We start from the raw sequence: 20,651 nt of genomic DNA on the forward strand, positions 1-20,651 counted from the left end.
TGAAAAATAAATAAAAATATACCTAAATTGTATTGCATATTTTAACAAATATTTAATAGGTTACAGCAGAGTAGGGCCTGGCCAAAAGTGTCTATCGTTTTATGGTGGCGGCTTAAAAAATCTTTTGGCCAAAACAAAAGCTGCCGGCTATATGTGTGATCTGGTGATGGGAACTGTTAATGTGTGATAGGTGAGAAGTGGAGTTTTTTCAAGAGAGCGCGGTGGGACTGTGGACAGTTCGAGGGGTGGAGCGTGGAGGCAGGGCTGGCGTGGAGCCTGGGCTGTTGTGAATTCTGTTTTCGGGCTCCCTCCTGTGGTCATGAATGGTACTTCGGCTGGTTCTGTCCATGGACTTTCTCTGATGCCTGTGGGTGTTTCTGAGTTTCCTTCTACAGGTGACGAGGCTAATTCGTTAGTGGGCTGCTCTATTTAACCCCACTTGGATCCTTGTCTGATGCCAGCTGTCAATGTTGGAAACAGGAACACATGTTGTAGCATTGGTCTAGTTCGCTCCTGGATCTTCCTGGTTACCTGTTTTCTCCAGCAGAAGCTAAGTTTCGCTTTGCTTTTTTCTTGTTTGCTATTTTTTCTGTCCAGCATGCTTATGTGAATTTTGCCTTGCTTGCTGGAAGCTCTGGGACGCAGAGGGGCGCCTCCGCTCCATTAGTCGGTGCGGAAGGTATTTTTTCCTGCACTCTCTGTGTGGCTTTTGTAGGGTTTTGTGCTGACTGCAAAGTGACCTTTCCTATCTTCTGTCTGTTTAGTAAGTCGGGCCTCTCTTTGCTAAATCTATTTCATCTCTGTGTTTGTGATTTCATCTTACTCACAGTCAATATATGTGGGGGGCTGCCTTTTCCTTTGGGGAATTTTCTCTGAGGCAAGATAGGCTTATTTTTCCTATCTCTAGGGCTAGCTAGTTCTGAGGCTGTGACGAGGCGCCTAGGTCATGTTAGGAGCGCTCCACGGCTATTTCTAGTGTACGTGATAGGATTAGGGATTGCGGTCAGCAGAGGTTCCACTTCCCAGAGCTTGTCCTGTATTAATGTGCTATCAGGTCTTTTCTGGTGCTCTAACTACCAGGTCCACTATTTGTTCTAACCACCAGTTCATAACAGTACAGCTGGACATAAGTATTGATGCATCTCAATAGAGGGATAAGTGAAGCTCTGAGACCATTTTATTTTTCTTTGCAGCGTGTTCTGTCTCACTTTTCCCCTTTACCTCTGGGTGGTTCAGAACACAGGTGTAGACATGGACATTCAAGGTCTGTCCTCTTGGATGGATAATCTCACTACAAGGGTACAAAACATTCAAGATGTTGTGGTTCAGAATTCGATGTCAGAGCCTAGGATTCCAATTCCTGATTTATTTTTTGGTGATTCCACTCATGCTATCTCCGATTGTCCTAAGCGCACTAAGCGGTTCGCTAGGTCTGCCACCATTGGTACGGTACAGTCAAAATTTCTATTGTCCGTTACACTGATTTGTTCTTTGTCTTCCTACTCTGTTATGGCATTTGTGGATTCAGGCGCTGCCCTGAATTTGATGGACCTGGAGTATGCTAGGCGCTGTGGTTTTTTCTTGGAGCCCTTGCAGCATCCTATTCCATTGAGAGGAATTGATGCTACGCCTTTGGCCAAGAATAAGCCTCAGTACTGGACCCAATTGACCATGTGCATGGCTCCTGCACATCAGGAGGATATCCGTTTTTTGGTGTTACATAATCTGCATGATGTGGTCATTTTAGGGTTACCATGGCTACAGGTCCATAATCCAGTATTGGACTGGAAATCTATGTCTGTGTCCAGCTGGGGTTGCCAGGGGGTACATGGTGATGTTCCATTTTTGTCAATTTCGTCTTCTACTCCTTCTGAAGTTCCGGAGTTTTTGTCGGATTATCAGGATATATTTGATGAGCCCAAAGCCAGTGCCCTACCTCCTCATAGGGATTGCGATTGTGCAATTAATTTGATTCCTGGTAGTAAGTTTCCTAAGGGCCGATTGTTCAATTTATCTGTGCCAGAACACGCCGCTATGCGGAGTTATATAAAGGAATCCTTGGAGAAAGGCCATATTCGCCCATCGTCATCACCGTTGGGAGCAGGGTTCTTTTTTGTGGCCAAGAAGGATGGTTCTTTGAGACCTTGTATTGATTACCGCCTTCTTAATAAAATTACTGTCAAATTTCAGTATCCTTTGCCGTTGCTGTCCGACTTGTTTGCTCGTATTAGGGGGCTAGTTGGTTTACCAAGATAGACCTTCGAGGGGCGTATAATCTTGTGCGTATTAAACTGGGCGATGAATGGAAAACAGCATTTAATACGCCCGAGGGCCATTTTGAGTACCTGGTGATGCCATTCGGGTTTTCCAATGCTCTATCAGTATTTCAGTCCTTTATGCATGACATCTTCCGAGAGTACCTGGATAAATTCCTGATTGTGTATTTGGATGATATTTTGGTCTTTTCGGATGATTGGGAGTCTCATGTGAAGCAGGTCAGAATGGTGTTCCAGGTCCTTCGTGCTAATTCCTTGTTTGTGAAGGGGTCAAAGTGTCTCTTTGGAGTTCAGAAGGTTTCATTTTTGGGGTTTATTTTTTCCCCTTCTACTGTCGAGATGGACCCTGTTAAAGTACAGGCCATTCATGATTGGACTCAGCCGACATCTGTGAAGAGCCTGCAAAAGTTCCTGGGCTTTGCTAATTTTTATCGTCGCTTCATTGCTAATTTTTCTAGTGTTGCTAAGCCGTTGACTGATTTGACCAAGAAGGGTGCTGATGTGGTCAATTGGTCTTCTGCGGCCGTGGATGCTTTTCAGGAGTTGAAGCGTCGTTTTTCTTCTGCCCCTGTGTTGTGCCAGCCAGATGTTTCGCTCCCGTTTCAGGTTGAAGTTGATGCCTCTGAGATTGGAGCAGGGGCTGTTTTATCGCAAAGAAGTTCTGATGGCTCGGGAATGAAGGCATGTGCTTTCTTTTCTAGAAAGTTTTCGCCTGCTGAGCGCAATTATGATGTTGGTAATCGAGAATTGTTGGCCATGAAGTGGGCATTCGAGGAGTGGCGTCATTGGCTTGAAGGAGCCAAGCATCGCGTGGTGGTCTTGACAGATCACAAAAATTTGACTTATCTTGAGTCTGCCAAACGGTTGAATCCGAGACAGGCTCGATGGTCGTTATTTTTCTCCCGTTTTGATTTTGTGGTTTCGTACCTTCCGGGCTCTAAGAATGTGAAGGCTGATGCCCTGTCAAGGAGTTTTGTGCCTGACTCTCCGGGTGTTTCTGAGCCGGCAGGTATTCTCAAAGAGGGGATAATTTTGTCTGCCATCTCCCCTGATTTGCGGCGGGTGCTGCAAAAATTTCAGGCTGATGGACCTGACCGTTGCCCAGCAGAGAAACTGTTTGTCCCTGATAAATGAACTAGCAGAGTTATCTCTGCGCTTCATTGTTCGGTGTTGGCTGGGCATCCTGGAATCTTTGGTACCAGAGATTTGGTGGCTAGATCCTTTTGGTGGCCTTCTTTGTCACGGGATGTGCGTTCTTTTGTGCAGTCCTGTGGGACTTGTGCTCGGGCTAAGCCCTGCTGTTCTCGTGCTAGTGGGTTGCTTTTGCCCTTGCCGGTCCCGAAGAGGCCCTGGACGCATATTTCTATGGATTTTATTTCGGATCTCCCCGTCTCTCAAAAGATGTCGGTCATTTGGGTGGTTTGTGATCGCTTTTCTAAGATGGTCCATTTGGTACCCTTGTCTAAATTGCCTTCCTCCTCTGATTTGGTGCCATTGTTTTTCCAGCATGTGGTTCGTTTACATGGCATTCCGGAGAACATAGTTTCAGACAGAGGTTCTCAGTTTGTTTCGAGGTTTTGGCGGTCCTTTTGTGCTAGGATGGGCATTGATCTGTCTTTTTCCTCGGCTTTCCATCCTCAGACAAATGGCCAAACCGAACGAACTAATCAGACGTTGGAAACATATCTGAGATGCTTTGTTTCTGCTGATCAGGATGATTGGGTGTCCTCTTTGCCGTTGGCTGAGTTTGCCCTTAATAATCGGGCCAGCTCGGCTACTTTGGTTTCCCCGTTTTTCTGCAATTCTGGTTTCCATCCTCGTTTCTCTTCAGGGCAGGTTGAGTCTTCAGACTGTCCTGGTGTAGATACTGTGGTGAATAGGTTGCAGCAGATTTGGACTCATGTGGTGGACAATTTGACATTGTCCCAGGAGAAGGTTCAACGTTTCGCTAACCGCCGGCGCTGTGTGGGTCCCCGACTTCGTGTTGGGGATTTAGTTTGGTTGTCGTCTCGTTATGTTCCTATGAAGGTTTCCTCTCCTAAGTTTAAGCCTCGTTTCATTGGTCCGTATAAAATTTCTGAGGTTATCAATCCTGTGTCATTTCGTTTGGCCCTTCCAGATTCTTTTGCCATCCATAATGTGTTCCATAGGTCGTTGTTGCGGAGATACGTGGCGCCTGTGGTTCCATCCGTTGACCCTCCTGCTCCGGTGTTGGTTGAGGGGGAGTTGGAGTATGTGGTGGAGAAGATTTTGGATTCTCGTATTTCGAGACGGAAACTCCAGTACTTGCTCAAGTGGAAGGGTTATGGTCAGGAGGATAATTCCTGGGTTTTTGCCTCTGATGTTCATGCGGCCGATCTGGTTCGTGCCTTTCATTTGGCTCATCCTGGTCGGCCTGGGGGCTCTCGTGAGGGTTCGGTGACCCCTCCTCAAGGGGGGGGTACTGTTGTGAATTCTGTTTTCGGGCTCCCTCCTGTGGTCATGAATGGCACTTCGGCTGGTTCTGTCCATGGACTTTCTCTGATGCCTGTGGGTGTTTCTGAGTTTCCTTCTACAGGTGACGAGGCTAATTCGTTAGTGGGCTGCTCTATTTAACTCCACTTGGATCCTTGTCCGATGCCAGCTGTCAATGTTGTAGCATTGGTCTAGTTCGCTTCTGGATCTTCCTGGTTACCTGTTTTCTCCAGCAGAAGCTAAGTTTCGCTTTGCTTTTTTCTTGTTTGCTATTTTTTCTGTCCAGCATGCTTATGTGAATTTTGCCTTGCTTGCTGGAAGCTCTGGGACGCAGAGGGGCGCCTCCGCTCCGTTAGTCGGTACGGAAGGTATTTTTTCCTGCACTCTCTGTGTGGCTTTTGTAGGGTTTTGTGCTGACTGCAAAGTGACCTTTCCTATCTTCTGTCTGTTTAGTAAGTCGGGCCTCTCTTTGCTAAATCTATTTCATCTCTGTGTTTGTGATTTCATCTTACTCACAGTCAATATATGTGGGGGGCTGCCTTTTCCTTTGGGGAATTTTCTCTGAGGCAAGATAGGCTTATTTTCCCTATCTCTAGGGCTAGCTAGTTCTGAGGCTGTGACGAGGCGCCTAGGTCATGTTAGGAGCGCTCCACGGCTATTTCTAGTGTACGTGATAGGATTAGGGGTTGCGGTCAGCAGAGGTTCCACTTCCCAGAGCTTGTCCTGTATTAATGTGCTATCAGGTCTTTTCTGGTGCTCTAACTACCAGGTCCACTATTTGTTCTAACCACCAGATCATAACACTGGGCGGAGTCTCAAGGGGGCCCAAAAAAATGTGCCAGTATGGGGTCCTGAAATTTCTAGTGGCAGCCCTGCAGCGCATATCTGTTGTGTGGAGTGGTCTCAATTCCTGAGTGCCCTCCACACGTGCGGTCCCCACAGTGGATGAATATTTACGTCCTTTTGGATGATGGGAATAAAGAACAACAAAAAGCTTTTTTCCAAGGGTGCAAATTTTCAGAGTATGGCTGAACTTCATAGGTGTTTGGCAAGGTTACAGTACACTGAAAAATCACAGTATTTTGTACAAGCAATCACTGGCTTAAAGTACTTTTTAAAAAAAACAGTAAAAAAATGTAAAAAGTTAGAAATACTTTTCGTATTTTGAGTCTGTGTGTGAAGTAATAAATATTTTAATGGGATATTTATCCCACAAAGTGAACGCAGGAAGCAAATATAATTGGAATGAAAAAATTGCTGATTTTTGATCACTTTACCTCCAGAAAAATGGAAAAAGAGAACTAAGAAAAGTGGAATGGACCCTAAAATGGTAAATATAAAAACCATAACTTGTCTTGAAAAATCTATCAACTGAGAAATAAAGTTCTCAGTTCTATCTACTGAGAAATAAAGTTATGGCTCTCAGAAAATACATTATTTACTTTAAGTAGTAAAAACAAAAGTTATAAGATTGGCACCAACATATCCGTACTGACCCAAAGAACAACAGGTAATTTGAATGTCATAAAAATCATTCGCCCCCCTCCCCCAATAAAAAGAAAACAAAAAAACAGTATAGGTAAAGTTAATGCTTTCATTAATAACAGCAACTGCAGTATTCATTCAGCAATGTCGAGGGAAAATGAAATATTGTATGGCCCTTAGAAGACGAGGAAAAAAAAGAAAATCGAAAAATAACTTCTGTTTACGCAAGGGAATATTGAATATCTCCAGTATTGCTGATGACAATGCCAGTTTAGGTGATGGAGACATGAATGAGAGTTATGGAAGTTGGATTTATGAGAAGTGTATTCAGCTGCAGATTAAGAAGAAGCTACTAGTTATTGTGTCTGGTCTAAAATATACAGGCTTTACCAGTAGAGATGAAGAAAAAACACTGCTGTAAAATAATGATCCTCTGCCAGTTTCATGTAAATGCTTCCTGTAACCCCTGCCAATCTCTGTACTTACTGCTCAATCTAGACAAGCATATCAACCTTGTAGTCAAACAGTGGCCACAGCAGTGACCAGTGTTGTAACTAGAGTCTGTTGGGCCCCAGTGCAAAATTTGGATCTAGGCTCTTGCCTGCATACATCTGTATGAGCCCTTCTAGGTAGATCCCAAAAAGACATCCCTGTTAACCTCTCATGTAATAATGTACCCCATACTGGCCTCTTCCTGTAGTAATGTCCCCCATACCTGATCCCTTACTATAATAATGTCCTCCATCCTGGGCTCTTTCCTATATTATTATGGGGTCATTTCGATTCTTCTCCAGCACATCTTAAAAAGAAGCAAAATATTATTCTTCCAATCCTCTGCTCCCATGACGTGCGGTGTCATCCTCTAAAGCTGGCGCAGATGCTGGCAGCTGATTTTGGTTTGCTGGAACGGACAGAGCATGATGTGACTGCCAACGCCACATGACACGGGCAAACCGATGTCTGCTGCCAGCCTCTGATTGGCCGGCAGCATGTATTGCAGTTCAGAGAGTTGGTTGGTCTCTGTGCTGTAATACATTTCAGCTGAGTGTGTCCTCCAGGATTCCCATGCAGGTTAAATCGGAGTTGACATCGGTGGGCCCCCCTTCCTCGCACTGGCACGATTGTTATGCCCCTGGCAGTGACCAGCATAGCCAATGATTGCCTGAGTAGGACAACTGCATCCATAAGATATTCAGGTCATGTTCCAGCCCATACAAAAATTCCCATTATCTCCATTAATTGTATTATTACGCAGGACCGATATGATGTTACATCGTCATCTTCTCCCTATTCAGGTCCCTACAATATCGGATCCTCTCAGTGGAGATCTATATAAGAGAATTCTCCTGAGTCACCCTACAAGGATGGACAGGGACAAGATGGCAGAGAGGATATTACACCTCACCCTAGAGATCCTCTTCCGGCTTACTGGAGAGGTGAGAGATTCTGGTGACGTCACATTACATCATTCTTATCTATGGGAATAACAGATGGACAGAACTGGAGGGGTGAGGACTCTGGGAATGTCTGTAGTGAGATTTATTAATGTGTCTCTCCATAACCAGGATTACACAATAGTGAAAAAGATCTCAAGTGAACGCTGTCAGGCCCCTGTGTCTGAGAGTTGGGGAAGAACCCTGAGCCCAATTACGGGGCCTCCACCTCACCCTCTGATACATGAGGATATCAATGACCAGAAGATCCTGGAACTCACCTACAAGATAATTGAGCTGCTGACTGGAGAGGTGAGAGGTGACACTGCTGGGACATTATACAGTAATGCTGTGAAAGGATTGGGGGATGACGGTATCATTGTATGTGTCAGATTCCTATAAGGTGTCAGGATGTCACCGTCTATTTCTCCATGGAGGAGTGGGAGTATTTAGAAGGACACAAAGATCTGTACAAGGACGTCATGATCGAGGTTCCCCAGCCCCTCACATCACCAAGTAATAGGACTAAATACACACGGCCTATAATTATCTGTATTTAAAGAATGAATTCAGTCCCTGTATGTGTTTCCTCCAGATCTAACCAGTGAGAGGACAACAACAGAGAGATGCCCCCATCCTCTTCTTCCACAGGACTTTAAACAAGAAGATCCCAATGTTCCTCAGGATCATCAGGTAGATGGAGAGAAGGTGTCATGAGATCTCCCCTATGATGGGTAGATGGCTGTGAAGGTCTTGTGTTCAGTCTTCTTTTATCCACCAGTATTATATGTTTTATACTTGTGTAATGAGAATGGTGGAAATGGCAGGATTAGAGCTGATCATAGATGTGACTTCTTCATCTGTCTGTGACTTTTACAATATTTGTTTCAGGGTAAAGATCTGATCAATATTAATACTTCAGAGATATATGTGAGGGGTGATGAGCGGTGTAAAGAGGAGATTTCTACAGATAACCGCACAGGTGAGTAGTAAATACTAAATGTAGAGTATAGTTACCGAGGACCATTTTGGCTATGCTGGCAGTGTGTCATGTGTAATGTTTATCTACACGTATTAGTTCCTGCTATTATTTCTTTATATGTATCGATTTGTATTTCTTGCTCAATCTCCATAAAATGGCTTTGATTGTTCTTTTTAGACATCTGCATAGATCCAGCATTCAGCATATTAGTGTCCAGGTGCATATAATAATGATATCCTGTTCATTATGTCGTCAGATAGGACAGACTTTAACCCTATTGTGGGCTTTTCTGGTTTATATTTTAGATAGTCATTGGCCTATTTTTAAGTGTTTTTAATCTGCTTTTTGGCTTGAAAACATAAATGGTCCCTTGTTTGGCATACTTCTTCTCTTTGTTTTATAGTTCTGTACAAGGACATCATGACTGAACTTCCCCGGCCCCTCACATCACCAGGTAATAGACAGGACTAAATACACATGGCCTATAATTATCTGTTTGTAAAAAATGAATTCAGTCTCTGTATGTGTTTCTTCCAGTTCTATCCAGTAAAAGGGTAAAACCAAAAAGAGGTTTCCGTCCTTTTCGTCCACGGGACTGTAAACAAGAAGATCTCGATGTTCCTCAGGATCATCAGGTAGATGGAGAGAAGGTGCCATGAAATTTCCCTATTAAAGCTCTTGTATTTAGTCTTGTTTTATCCACCAGTATTATATGTTTTATACTTGTGTAATGAGAACGGTGGAGATGGCAAAATTAGAGCTGATCATAGATGTGACTTCTCCATCTGTCTGTGACTTTTACAATTTTTGTTTCAGGGTAAAGATCTGACCCATATTATTACTATAGAGACATATGTGAGGGGTGATGAGCGATATAATGAGGAGATTCCTACAGTTAACCACACAAGTGAGTAATAATCACTAAATGCAGAGTATAGTCACTTGTTTTACTCATTCATTTACTGCTACAATTATGTGTTAAGTTTTTAAAGGTACAATACAGACCAAAAGTTTGGGCACAGCTTCTCATTTAAAGATTTTTCTGTATTTTTACTGAAGGCATCAAAACTATGAATTAACACTTGTGGAATTATATACTTAACAAAAAGTGTGAAACAACTGAAAATATGTTTTATATTCTAGGTTCTTCAAAGTAGCCACCTTTTGCTTTGATGACTGCTTTGCACACTCTTGGCATTCTCTTGATGAGCTTCAAGAGGTAGTCACCGGAAATGGTCTTCCAACAATCTTGAAGGAGTTCCCAGAGATGCTTAGCACTTGTTGGCCCGTTTGCCTTCACTCTGCGGTCCAGCTCACCCCAAACCATCTCAATTGGGTTCTGGTCTGGTGACTGTGGATGCCAGGTCATCTGGCGTAGCACCCCATCACTCTGCTTCTTGGTCAAATAGCTCTAACACAGCCTGGAGGTGTGTTTGGGGTCATTGTCCTGTTGAAAAATAAATGATGGTCCAACTAAACGCAAACCGGATGGAATAGCATGCCGCTGAAAGATGCTGTGGTAGCCATGCTGGTTCAGTATGCCTTCAATTTTGAATAAATCCCCAACAGTGTCACCAGCAAAGCACCCCCACACCATCACACCTCCTCCTCCATGCTTCACGGTGGGAACCAGGCATGTAGAGTCCATCTGTTCACCTTTTCTGCGTCGCACAAAGACACGGTGGTTGGAACCAAAGATCTCAAATTTGGACTAATCAGACCAAAGCACAGATTTCCACTGGTCTAATGTCCATTCCTTGTGTTCTTTAGCCCAAACAAGTCTCTTTTGCTTGTTGCCTGTCCTTAGCAGTGGTTTCCAAGCAGCTATTTTACCATGAAGGCCTGCTGCACAAAGTCTCCTCTTAACAGTTGTTGTAGAGATGTGTCTGTTGCTAGATATCTGTGTGTCATTAACCTGGTCTCTAATCTGAGCTGCTGTTAACCTGAGATTTCTGAGGCTGGTGGCTCGGATAAACTTATCCTCAGAAACAGAGGTGACTCTTGGTCTTCCTTTCCTGGGGCTGTCCTCATGTGAGCCAGTTTCTTTGTAGTGCTTTATGGTTTTTGCAACTGCACTTGGGGACACTTTCAAAGTTTTCCCAATTTTTCGGACTGACTGACCTTCATTTCTTAAAGTAATGTTGGCCACTCGTTTTTTTTTACTTAGCTGCTTTTTTCTTGCCATAATACAAATTCTAACAGTCTGTTCAGTAGGACTATCAGCTGTGTATCCACTAGACTTCTGCTCAACACAACTGATGGTCCCAACCCCATTTTTAAGGCAAGAAATCCCACTTTTTAAACCTGACAGGGCACACCTGTGAAGTGAAAACCATTTCCGGTGACTACCTCTTGAAGCTCAAAAGAATGCCAAAAGTGTGCAAAGCAGTCGTCAAAGCAAAAGGTGGCTACTTTGAAGAACCTAGAATATAAGACATATTTTCAGTTGTTTCACACTTTTTTGTTAAGTATATAATTCCACATGTGTTAATTCATAGTTTTGATGTCTTCAGTGTGAATTTACAATTTTCCTAGTCATGAAAATACAGAAAAATCTTTAAATGAGAAGGTGTGTCCAAACTTTTGGTCTGTACTGTATGTTACACAGAGCTGTTACACTTTTTTTTTAATTCATGCAATGTTAGGGGCAAAATCTCAGTGCCCAAATTTGAATTGACAATTTTTCAGAATAGAAGTACAAAGCTGGTCTCCATACATTGTGTTCTGGATGTACAGACATGTGATTGCAGAAGATAGTTACTGGTCACAGCACTGATACATTGGTGTCTGCTACTGTCATTGATTGGGTGAAGCACTCACAAGTTTGGTCAGAATTGGAAACATTAGCAGGACACCTGAGTAGCATTGAAAGTGAAATGTTAGTGAATCGATAAGTTGAATATACAGTGATGAAAATAAATATTTGATACACTGCCAATTTTGCAAGTTTTTTTCAACTACAATTGATGAAAATGTCTTTAATTTTTATCGTATTAATTGCATCTGTTTGAACTCATTAACTGTATAAAAACACTTGTCTACACACTCAAGCAATCACACTGCAACCTCTTCACCATGACCAACACCAAAGACATGTCTAGCGACACCTGTTACAAGATTGAAATCATGCACAAGGCTGGGATGAGCTACAGGACAATAGGCAAGCAACTTGGTGAGAAGGCAACAACTGTTTGCACAATTATTAGACAAAGGAAGAAACACAAGTTAACTGTCAATCTTCCTCGGTCTGGGGCTGCATGCAACATCTCACCTCATGGGGCAAGAGTGTCTCTGAGAAAGGTCAGGAATCAGCCCAGAACTACATGGAAGGAGACCTGGTAAATGACCTGAAGAGAGCTGGGGCCACAGTCTCAAACATTACCGTTAGTAACAAAATACGCCGTCATGGATTAAAATCCTGCGGGGCACGCAAGGTCCCCCTGCTCACACCAGCACTTGTCCAGGCCCGTTTGAAGTTTGCCAATGACTATCTGGATGATCCAGAGGAGGCATGGGAGAGAAGGTCAGGTGAGACCAAAATAGAACTTTTTGGTATCAACTCCACTCGTCATGTTTGGACGAAGAAGAAATATGAGTACAACCCCAAGATCACTTTCCCAACTGTGAATCATGGTGGGGGAAACATCAGGCTATGGGGGTGCTTTCCTGCAAAGGGGACAGTACGACTGCACCATATTGAAGGGAGGAAAGATGGGGTCATGTATTGCAAGATTTTGGCCACAACCTCCTTCCCTCAGTTAGAGCATTGCAGATGGGTCGTGGCTGGGTCTTACAGTATGACAATGACCCAAAACACATCCAGGGCATCTATGCAGTGGCTCCGTAAGAAGCATTTTAAGGTCATGGAGGGGCCTAGCCAGTCTCAAGACCTGAACCCAATAGAAAATTTTTGGAGGGAGCTGAAACTCAATGCTGCCCTGTGACAGAAAAAACCTGAAAGATCTAGAGAAGATCTAACTGGAGGAGTGGGCCAAAATCTATTCTGCAGTGTGTGATAACTTGGTCAAGAACTACAGGAAACATCTGACCTCCGTAATTGCAAACAAGAGTTTCTGTACCAAATATTAAGTTCTGTTTTTCTATTGTATTCAATACTTATTTCATGCATTACAATGCAATTTAATTATTTAAAACTCAAATAATGTGATTTTTTGGGGGATCCAAATTGTACAAGTATAAATATCCATATTTTGTTAATAGATAATAAATTAATATATATGGTGGTATACCTAAGGCAGTCACATTAAAATAAATAATGAACAGACAACAAAAGCAGATAAAACAATTCACCCCACTATAGTAAAGGCGTACATTGTCCTCAATATGTGAACAGTCATACATATGATAAATAGCTAACACACATTCTAGTAGGATTGTGCATAATTATCTAGAAACGCCCATCAAGGTTGTTCCTTACCCCGATACTTACATATACTATGACTACAGGTAATATACAGGTTTACTACTAATATCGCTTTAATCTATCAGTAATACTTACACCTGGTGCAGGCTTAGATTTAAGCCGGTTATTAGAGACATTGTTCTATATCTATTATGACCTTTCTACTCCATATTTTGTCTATGTGAACTGTTAATTCAACACACCGTAGTGACATTTTTCTGGATAATTATGCACAATCCCACAAGAATGTGTGTCAGCTATTTATCATATCATATGTATGACTGTTCACATATTCAGGACAATGTCCACATTTACCATAGTGGGGTGAATTGATTTATCTGCTTCTGTTGTCTGTTCATTATTTATTTTAATTGGCTGCCTTTATGTACAATTTGGATCCCAGTATCTCTTTGTTGAACTCAATAGGATCCTATATGCTCTCATTTATGAGGGGATTATATTTCTTCTTTCAGGATTATTATATGTTCAATGTGATTTTCTTGTCATTATTTTTAGATTCTGTCTATCACAGGTGAAGTGTACCTACGACAAAAATTGCAGACCTCTCCATTCTTTGCTGGTGGGAAAGCTTGCAAAATCGGCAGTATATCAAATACTTATTTTCCCCACTGTACTTTTTGATTTTAATATATACTGAATCAAAGTTTTTTGCAGTCCAATAAATATAATAGTTCTAGCTCTTCAAAATCGATATGCGGAAGATGCCTGTAATGGGCCATAGTAATAAAATATAATTTGAAAAGTTTGTAAATGAAAGGACTTCATATCAAATCACCCACTTTTTTAACCGAAACATCAGTCAAGGATAAAAAAAAGCATATTTGGTATTGCCATATCTGTAAATATCAGATATTTCAAAATATACCACTAAAATACAACATACGGTAATAAAAATGTGTTAAGTTTCTTATAGCCATAATTTGACCTGGAGAAACATAACGCCAGCTTATTTTTCATGCACACAGACTGCAAGTTTACAATTTGACCCTCCTTGTAATTTTGTTCCCAGGTTGTAAGGACATTATATGGTAAGATGAACATTATTATACAAAAACTATAACTCATCCCACAAAAAAAGCCTTCAATACTGCTATATCAAAAGAAAAATAAATTAGCTATGGCTCTTTTAAGAAGAGAAGGAAGGAAATGAAAACTCAAAAATTAAAATTAGTTCCCTTTAATGATTTACACAGATAATAGCTGAGGGGATCAATAAGAAAGAAAATGCCCAAATCCAAGGATCATTCTGTAATAAGGAAATACTACATCTAACATTTAGCTGTTTAGATCCAGAGGATTGTTCTAGAAATAACCTTTACAACTTTGACAGAAAAGCACAAAAGAATTGGTTATCTCTAGAATATCAATCAGATAAATTGACCTTGACTTCAGGCGTTGCCGCTAAAGCTGCAGCATAAAAGGAAAGTTCCAAAGTTGGAATTTGTTTGGTAAATTCCTGCTCCAATTGAGAGAATCCATGAATTTGATCCACCACAGGTTGCAGACCAGATCTAACTTCACACTATTAGCCAGTTATTATTTTATGATTATGCTTACTATGAAGGTGAAAAACAAAGAGCTTTGGTGCTAGTCAACTGGGTCCAAAGTATTTGGTATTCAACCTTCACCAATGATTTGGATTTCAATGTAGGGAATCCATAGGTCATGCAATGGATTCCTTGATAACTCTCAGTTTAGGCTATGTTCACATTTGCGTTGTTGGGTGCAGCGTCGTCGACGCAACCCACAACGCATATACACAACGCTGCGTTTTTTGACGCATGCGTTGACATAAAATAGTAATGTTCATGAATTTTCGCTACAAGTGGCGTCGTCCGCGCCCTGTCTGGTGCGTCAAATTGACGCATGCGTCGTAAAATGCAATACAACGCATACCGGCGCACGTCCATGCGCCCCCCATGTTAAAGATAGGGGCGCATGATGCATGCGTCGGTATGCGTCGACGACGCTGCGCCCAACAACAAATGTGAAAGTAGCCTTACAGTTTGAGTTTTATAGGGTAAGAAAAATTGAATTGAGTCATACCTAGAAATCAGGCAGGTGGACATCAGGAGCAAAGACGAGGTAAATTCTAGCAGTAGTTCAAGGTGTACTGTGGCTGCCAATGTCTTAATCAGTTGACGTTTAAATTTTATAGACATTTTGATATGGAAATGTTATAAATTATATTTGAATAAATATGTTTATAAGGTAGTGTTACTGAATAATAATAATAATAGTTTCATTTTTGGAAGATGTCTGTACCAGGAGCTCAAAGGAACATATGATATCAGATGTTAAAGCAGATTATCGTAATGTTACAGCAGACACACATGAAGAGTGTGATATTATCCCAGAAATGCATCCAGTCCGTCACAACAAAAATCTATCAAGCAATGCTTTTCAACAGGTTATTTTTGCAGATACATCACAGACTTTTAAGCAAAATAAAGATAACAAAAGGTACAAGCAACGTGAAAGAGTTCTAATAAGAAAGAAGCAATATTCTTGTTCAGAATGTGAGAAATGTTTTATAAGCAAATCAACTCTTCTTATACATCAGAGAATTCACACGGGAGAGAAGCCATATTCATGTTCAGAATGTGGGAGATGTTTTAATCAGAAAACAAATCTTGTTACACATCAGAGAATACACACAGGGGAGCAGTTATTCTCATGTTCAGAATGTGGGAAAGGGTTTAATAAGAAAATAAATCTGGTTACACATCAGAGAATTCACACAGGGGAGAAGCCATATTCATGTTCAGGATGTGGGAAATGTTTTACAGATAAATCAAGTTTTGGTAGACATCAAAGAACACACACAGGAAAGAAGTAGCCATTTTCTTGTTCCCAAAATGTATTTTTTTAATATGAAATCAAATATTGTTGTATTATCCCATGCCGGTCCAAAGGAGTCCAAATAGTGAAACCTGTAAAAACACTAGAAACAATAAAAAAATCTTTAATGGAGATTATGTTATTAATTGAGTTGAGTTAGGCTACATTCACATATCCATTTGACACCACCTGGGGCTGTGCTCGTCTTGTGCTCAGAGAGCACACTGACCTACAGAGTTTCATTTAAGCCATAGACACATCGGTTTCAGGACTATATCACACTGATACGATATCACACTGATAAGATATCACACTGACACATTATTCAAGAGGGCTGTTCAGATGACCGATTTTTCTCTCCATCCGACTGTCATGAGAGAAAAAATCAGTGTGCAGTTTTCTCTTTCGAGTCTTGGCTAAGACTTGCCCATTCAAGTCTATGGGTGTGTAAAAAATAATTTGAATCCACATAGAACATTCGTGTGGCATCCTATTTTTACAGATAGATTTCCATTATTAACCAATGGAACTGTATTTTATAATGAATATGAAAACTGACATCACATAGATGTCACATGGACATAAAAAACGAAAATAGAAAAACTTAATGGGATTTGATAACAATGCAGAAAGGGGAGGGAACAGTGGGGCTAGTCCAGTCTAACATTATGTAGCGCACTTGAGACATGGGAGAAAAACATGCAGGACCACTGAGAGAAATGTTGAATTATTAAGCTTCCAATGGGACCTCTTTTTTGGCGTGAAAACCTTTTTCCTGATGAGCCCATTGAATAAGGGGGGAGAATCGCATTGGGAATTATGGTTTATGTATCAGGACTTTACAGTTACATACAATAAGTATCATTACATTTACTCTATGAATATATGGACATGGTGACAATGCTGTTATCTGTACGCATTATGTCTTTAATGGTCAGTTTATAGAACATCGATTATGGGAATTGGGTTAATTTATTAGGACATTATGGTTACATACAATAAGTATCATGACATTTACTCTGTGAAGATATGAAATTTATGAATTTTGCTTGAAATTCATGGTTATGCTATTTGTTTTAGACCTTCTGACAACTATCTAGGCCCTTGGGAAATGGTCTTTATTAAGGACTTTTTTGATATACTAGCAGGGTATTTTGCTGATATACTAATGAAGTTTGTTTGTATTGGGTGGTGGTTTCTGGTCACTAAAAACTTGTATCTGTTGCAGTTGATGCTGCTTCTACTGTAATAAGAAAATTATTTTATCAAATGATCTGGCTTATAAATATCTAAAAAGAGTGACGATAAGTGCTCCACTGATGCTTTAACCGTCTGCTGATGGCTTTTTTTTCCAATGTGACTATGTTTTTTTAAACTCTTTTTATTGAAAGATTCCACAGGAGAAGATTATAAACATATAACAATACAATGTAAAGTCAGAATAATCCATACAGTCACCATCCAGTGACATAAATGATATCACACTTTCAATAATAAAACAAATAAACAGAACAAATAGAACATAGCATTAACATAACGTACACTTCAAGTGATTGCAACTTAAAAACCAACAGCTTCATTACCAGATTTTGAGCTCATACTAGGTCAGTTTATAGTAAGCACACCTCCCAAAACCCACATATTATCACTTTCATGCCCAGGAAGGGATATACATCAGGGTTTGTATCGCGAGATTGATGAGACCATGGCATTAGTAGCTAAATGTGTTAAGAGTGAATCACACCACTTTTCCCAAATCTTATGGAACTTTTGGGGACATCCTCTATTTCTATATAGTATGTTCTCATATGGAATTATATCATTCACTAATTTTTTCCATTGATTAATCGAAAGAGACTTTCCCCTCATCCACCTCAACGCTATTGCTTTCCTAGCCATAAATAGAACTTCCTGAAGAAATATTCTATCGTAATGGACCCACCTCTCTTCATCCACAACTCCCAGAATACACATCTCTGGACTACATTCAATTGGTATCCCAATTATCCGTTCTAATGTATTTATAACATCACACCAATATCATAGTAACATAGTAACATAGTTAGTAAGGCCGAAAAAAGACATTTGTCCATCCAGTTCAGCCTATATTCCATCATAATAAATCCCCAGATCTGCGTCCTTCTACAGAACCTAATAATTGTATAATACAATATTGTTCTGCTCCAGGAAGACATCCAGGCCTCTCTTGAACACCTCGACTGAGTTCGCCATCACCACCTCCTCAGGCAAGCAATTCCAGATTCTCACCGCCCTAACAGTAAAGAATCCTCTTCTATGTTGGTAGAAAAACCTTCTATCCTCCAGACGCAAAGAATGCCCCCTTGTGCCCGTCACCTTCCTTGGTATAAACAGATCCTCAGCGAGATATTTGCATTGTCCCCTTATATACTTATACATTGTTATCAGATCGCCCCTCAGTCGTCTTTTTTCTAGACTAAATAATCCTAATTTCGCTAATCTATCTGGGTATTGTAGTTCTCCCATCCCCTTTATTAATTTTGTTGCCCTCCTTTGTACTCTCTCTAGTTCCATTATATCCTTCCTGAGCACCGGTGCCCAAAACTGGACACAGTACTCCATGTGAGGTCTAACTAGGGATTCGTACAGAGGCAATATAATGCTCTCATCATGTGCATCCAGACCTCTTTTAATGCACCCCATGATCCTGTTTGCCTTGGCAGCTGCTGCCTGGCACTGGCTGCTCCAGGTAAGTTTATCATTAACTAGGATCCCCAAGTCCTTCTCCCTGTCAGATTTACCCAGTGGTTTCCAGTTCAGTGTGTAATGGTGATATTGATTCCTTCTTCCCATGTGTATAACCTTACATTTATCATTGTTAAACCTCATCTGCCACCTTTCAGCCCAAGTTTCCAACTTATCCAGATCCATCTGTAGCAGAATATAGTAACATAGTAACATAGTAACATAGTTAGTAAGGCCGAAAAAAGACATTTGTCCATCCAGTTCAGCCTATATTCCATCATAATAAATCCCCAGATCTACGTCCTTCTACAGAACCTAATTGTATGATACAATATTGTTCTGCTCCAGGAAGACATCCAGGCCTCTCTTGAACCCCTCGACTGAGTTCGCCATCACCACCTCCTCAGGCAAGCAATTCCAGATTCTCACTGCCCTAACAGTAAAGAATCCTCTTCTATGTTGGTGGAAAAACCTTCTCTCCTCCAGACGCAAAGAATGCCCCCTTGTGCCATCTTATACTATCTTCTCTTGTATTAACTGCTTTACATAGTTTTGTATCATCTGCAAATATCGATATTTTACTGTGTAAACCTTCTACCAGATCATTAATGAATATGTTGAAGAGAACAGGTCCCAATACCGACCCCTGCGGTACCCCACTGGTCACAGCGACCCAGTTAGAGACTATACCATTTATAACCACCCTCTGCTTTCTATCACTAAGCCAGATTATTCTACTATTCCAAATGAGGTGCCAGAAATCCGCCCTCGATTCTCCACATCTATGACATTCACCAGTTGCCCGTCTGCCAAATTTATGCAGTTTACTTGGGGTCAGATAGGATTGGTGAAGTATATACACAATTGGATTAGCTTGTTATTTGCAGCTGGCAACACCATTGTATGTGCCTCTAGTGCGTCTTTCCACTGGTCATCAATAAAGGGAACTAAGTTCCGCCATTTACCTTCTACAGTAAGCTGAGTGGATGCAATTCTGGAATTTAGCAAAAAGGTATATAGGGAGGATATCAAGCCTGTGGGTCCTTGAGTTCATAGTACTCCTATCAATGGATATCCAGATATTCGCATTCTAGAAAATGGGAACTGATACGTTATGGCGTGCCTCAATTGCAGATATCTATAAAACTCCCTGTGGGGGATCTCAAACTGTACATGAATTGTTCAAATGATAATAAAGTTTCATGTTCAAAAATCTGATTGAGTGTCAGTGTTCCATTTTGTTTCCAGAAACTTGGATCTTGCAGACCTTGGAGGTGGTAGAACTTGGGATTATCCCATATCTGAGTTTCCCCAACTAGATCAGTGAATTTCAAAACACGCTTACTTTCTCGCCAAACCTGTATCGCTAAGCTATGTGCAAACAGCAAACCCTGGGGTGGTCTGTATGAACCTTCCAATATTGCCCATGGTGTATGCCCACCCAAAAAATGCATGAGATGAGCCTCTGCATTAAGTCCATCCCGAATCAACCAATGCCTTAAGTAGTGCAACTGACCAGCTAGGTAATACAAAAAAAAGATCAGGCACTGTACATCCACCCATGTTTTTGGGTCTCTGCAGGGATCCAATACTTAATTTAGGTCTTGATGAGCCCCATATAAAGGCTGCTATCATGCCATGCATTTTCCTAAAGAAGCCCTTAGGGCCCGTAATTGATGTATGTTCCAGCATATATAAACATTTCGGAAGAATTATCATTTTAATGAGGCCAATTCTACCCGGCCACAGATAGGGGCAGCCTAGACCATACCTCAAACTTTTTCTTCATCATATCGCCCAGTAGGTACAGTATAAAGTATCCCTAGGGTCTTTAATCGGGTTTTGATTAATTATAATGCCTAGGTACTTACATTTTTGTACTACTTGTAAGCCAAATAGCACAGGTACGGTTATATTATCCAGTAGTGGCATGACCACAGACTTACTCCAATTAATTTTAAGACCCGATAACTCCAAAAAAATTGATAATGTCAATTGCCCTAGGAAGAGAT

General features: G+C 41.1%; 1 protein-coding gene across 1 annotated transcript in view; it reads left to right on the forward strand.

The window, feature by feature from the left end:
- Positions 1-16,047, forward strand: part of LOC138664065 (gastrula zinc finger protein XlCGF53.1-like) — a 122,404-nt gene extending 106,357 nt beyond the window's left edge. Inside the window, exons 16-19 of the mRNA XM_069750484.1 lie at positions 9,034-9,084; positions 9,168-9,265; positions 9,447-9,537; positions 15,330-16,047. Coding sequence (XP_069606585.1) covers positions 9,034-9,084; positions 9,168-9,265; positions 9,447-9,537; positions 15,330-15,913 — 824 coding nt within the window. The 3' untranslated portion in view covers positions 15,914-16,047. The remainder of the gene's footprint in view (positions 1-9,033; positions 9,085-9,167; positions 9,266-9,446; positions 9,538-15,329) is intronic.
- The last annotated feature ends 4,604 nt before the right edge of the window (positions 16,048-20,651 follow it).

Source organism: Ranitomeya imitator, chromosome 2 (assembly GCF_032444005.1).
Source record: "Ranitomeya imitator isolate aRanImi1 chromosome 2, aRanImi1.pri, whole genome shotgun sequence".
NCBI classification, from domain to species: domain Eukaryota; kingdom Metazoa; phylum Chordata; class Amphibia; order Anura; family Dendrobatidae; genus Ranitomeya; species Ranitomeya imitator.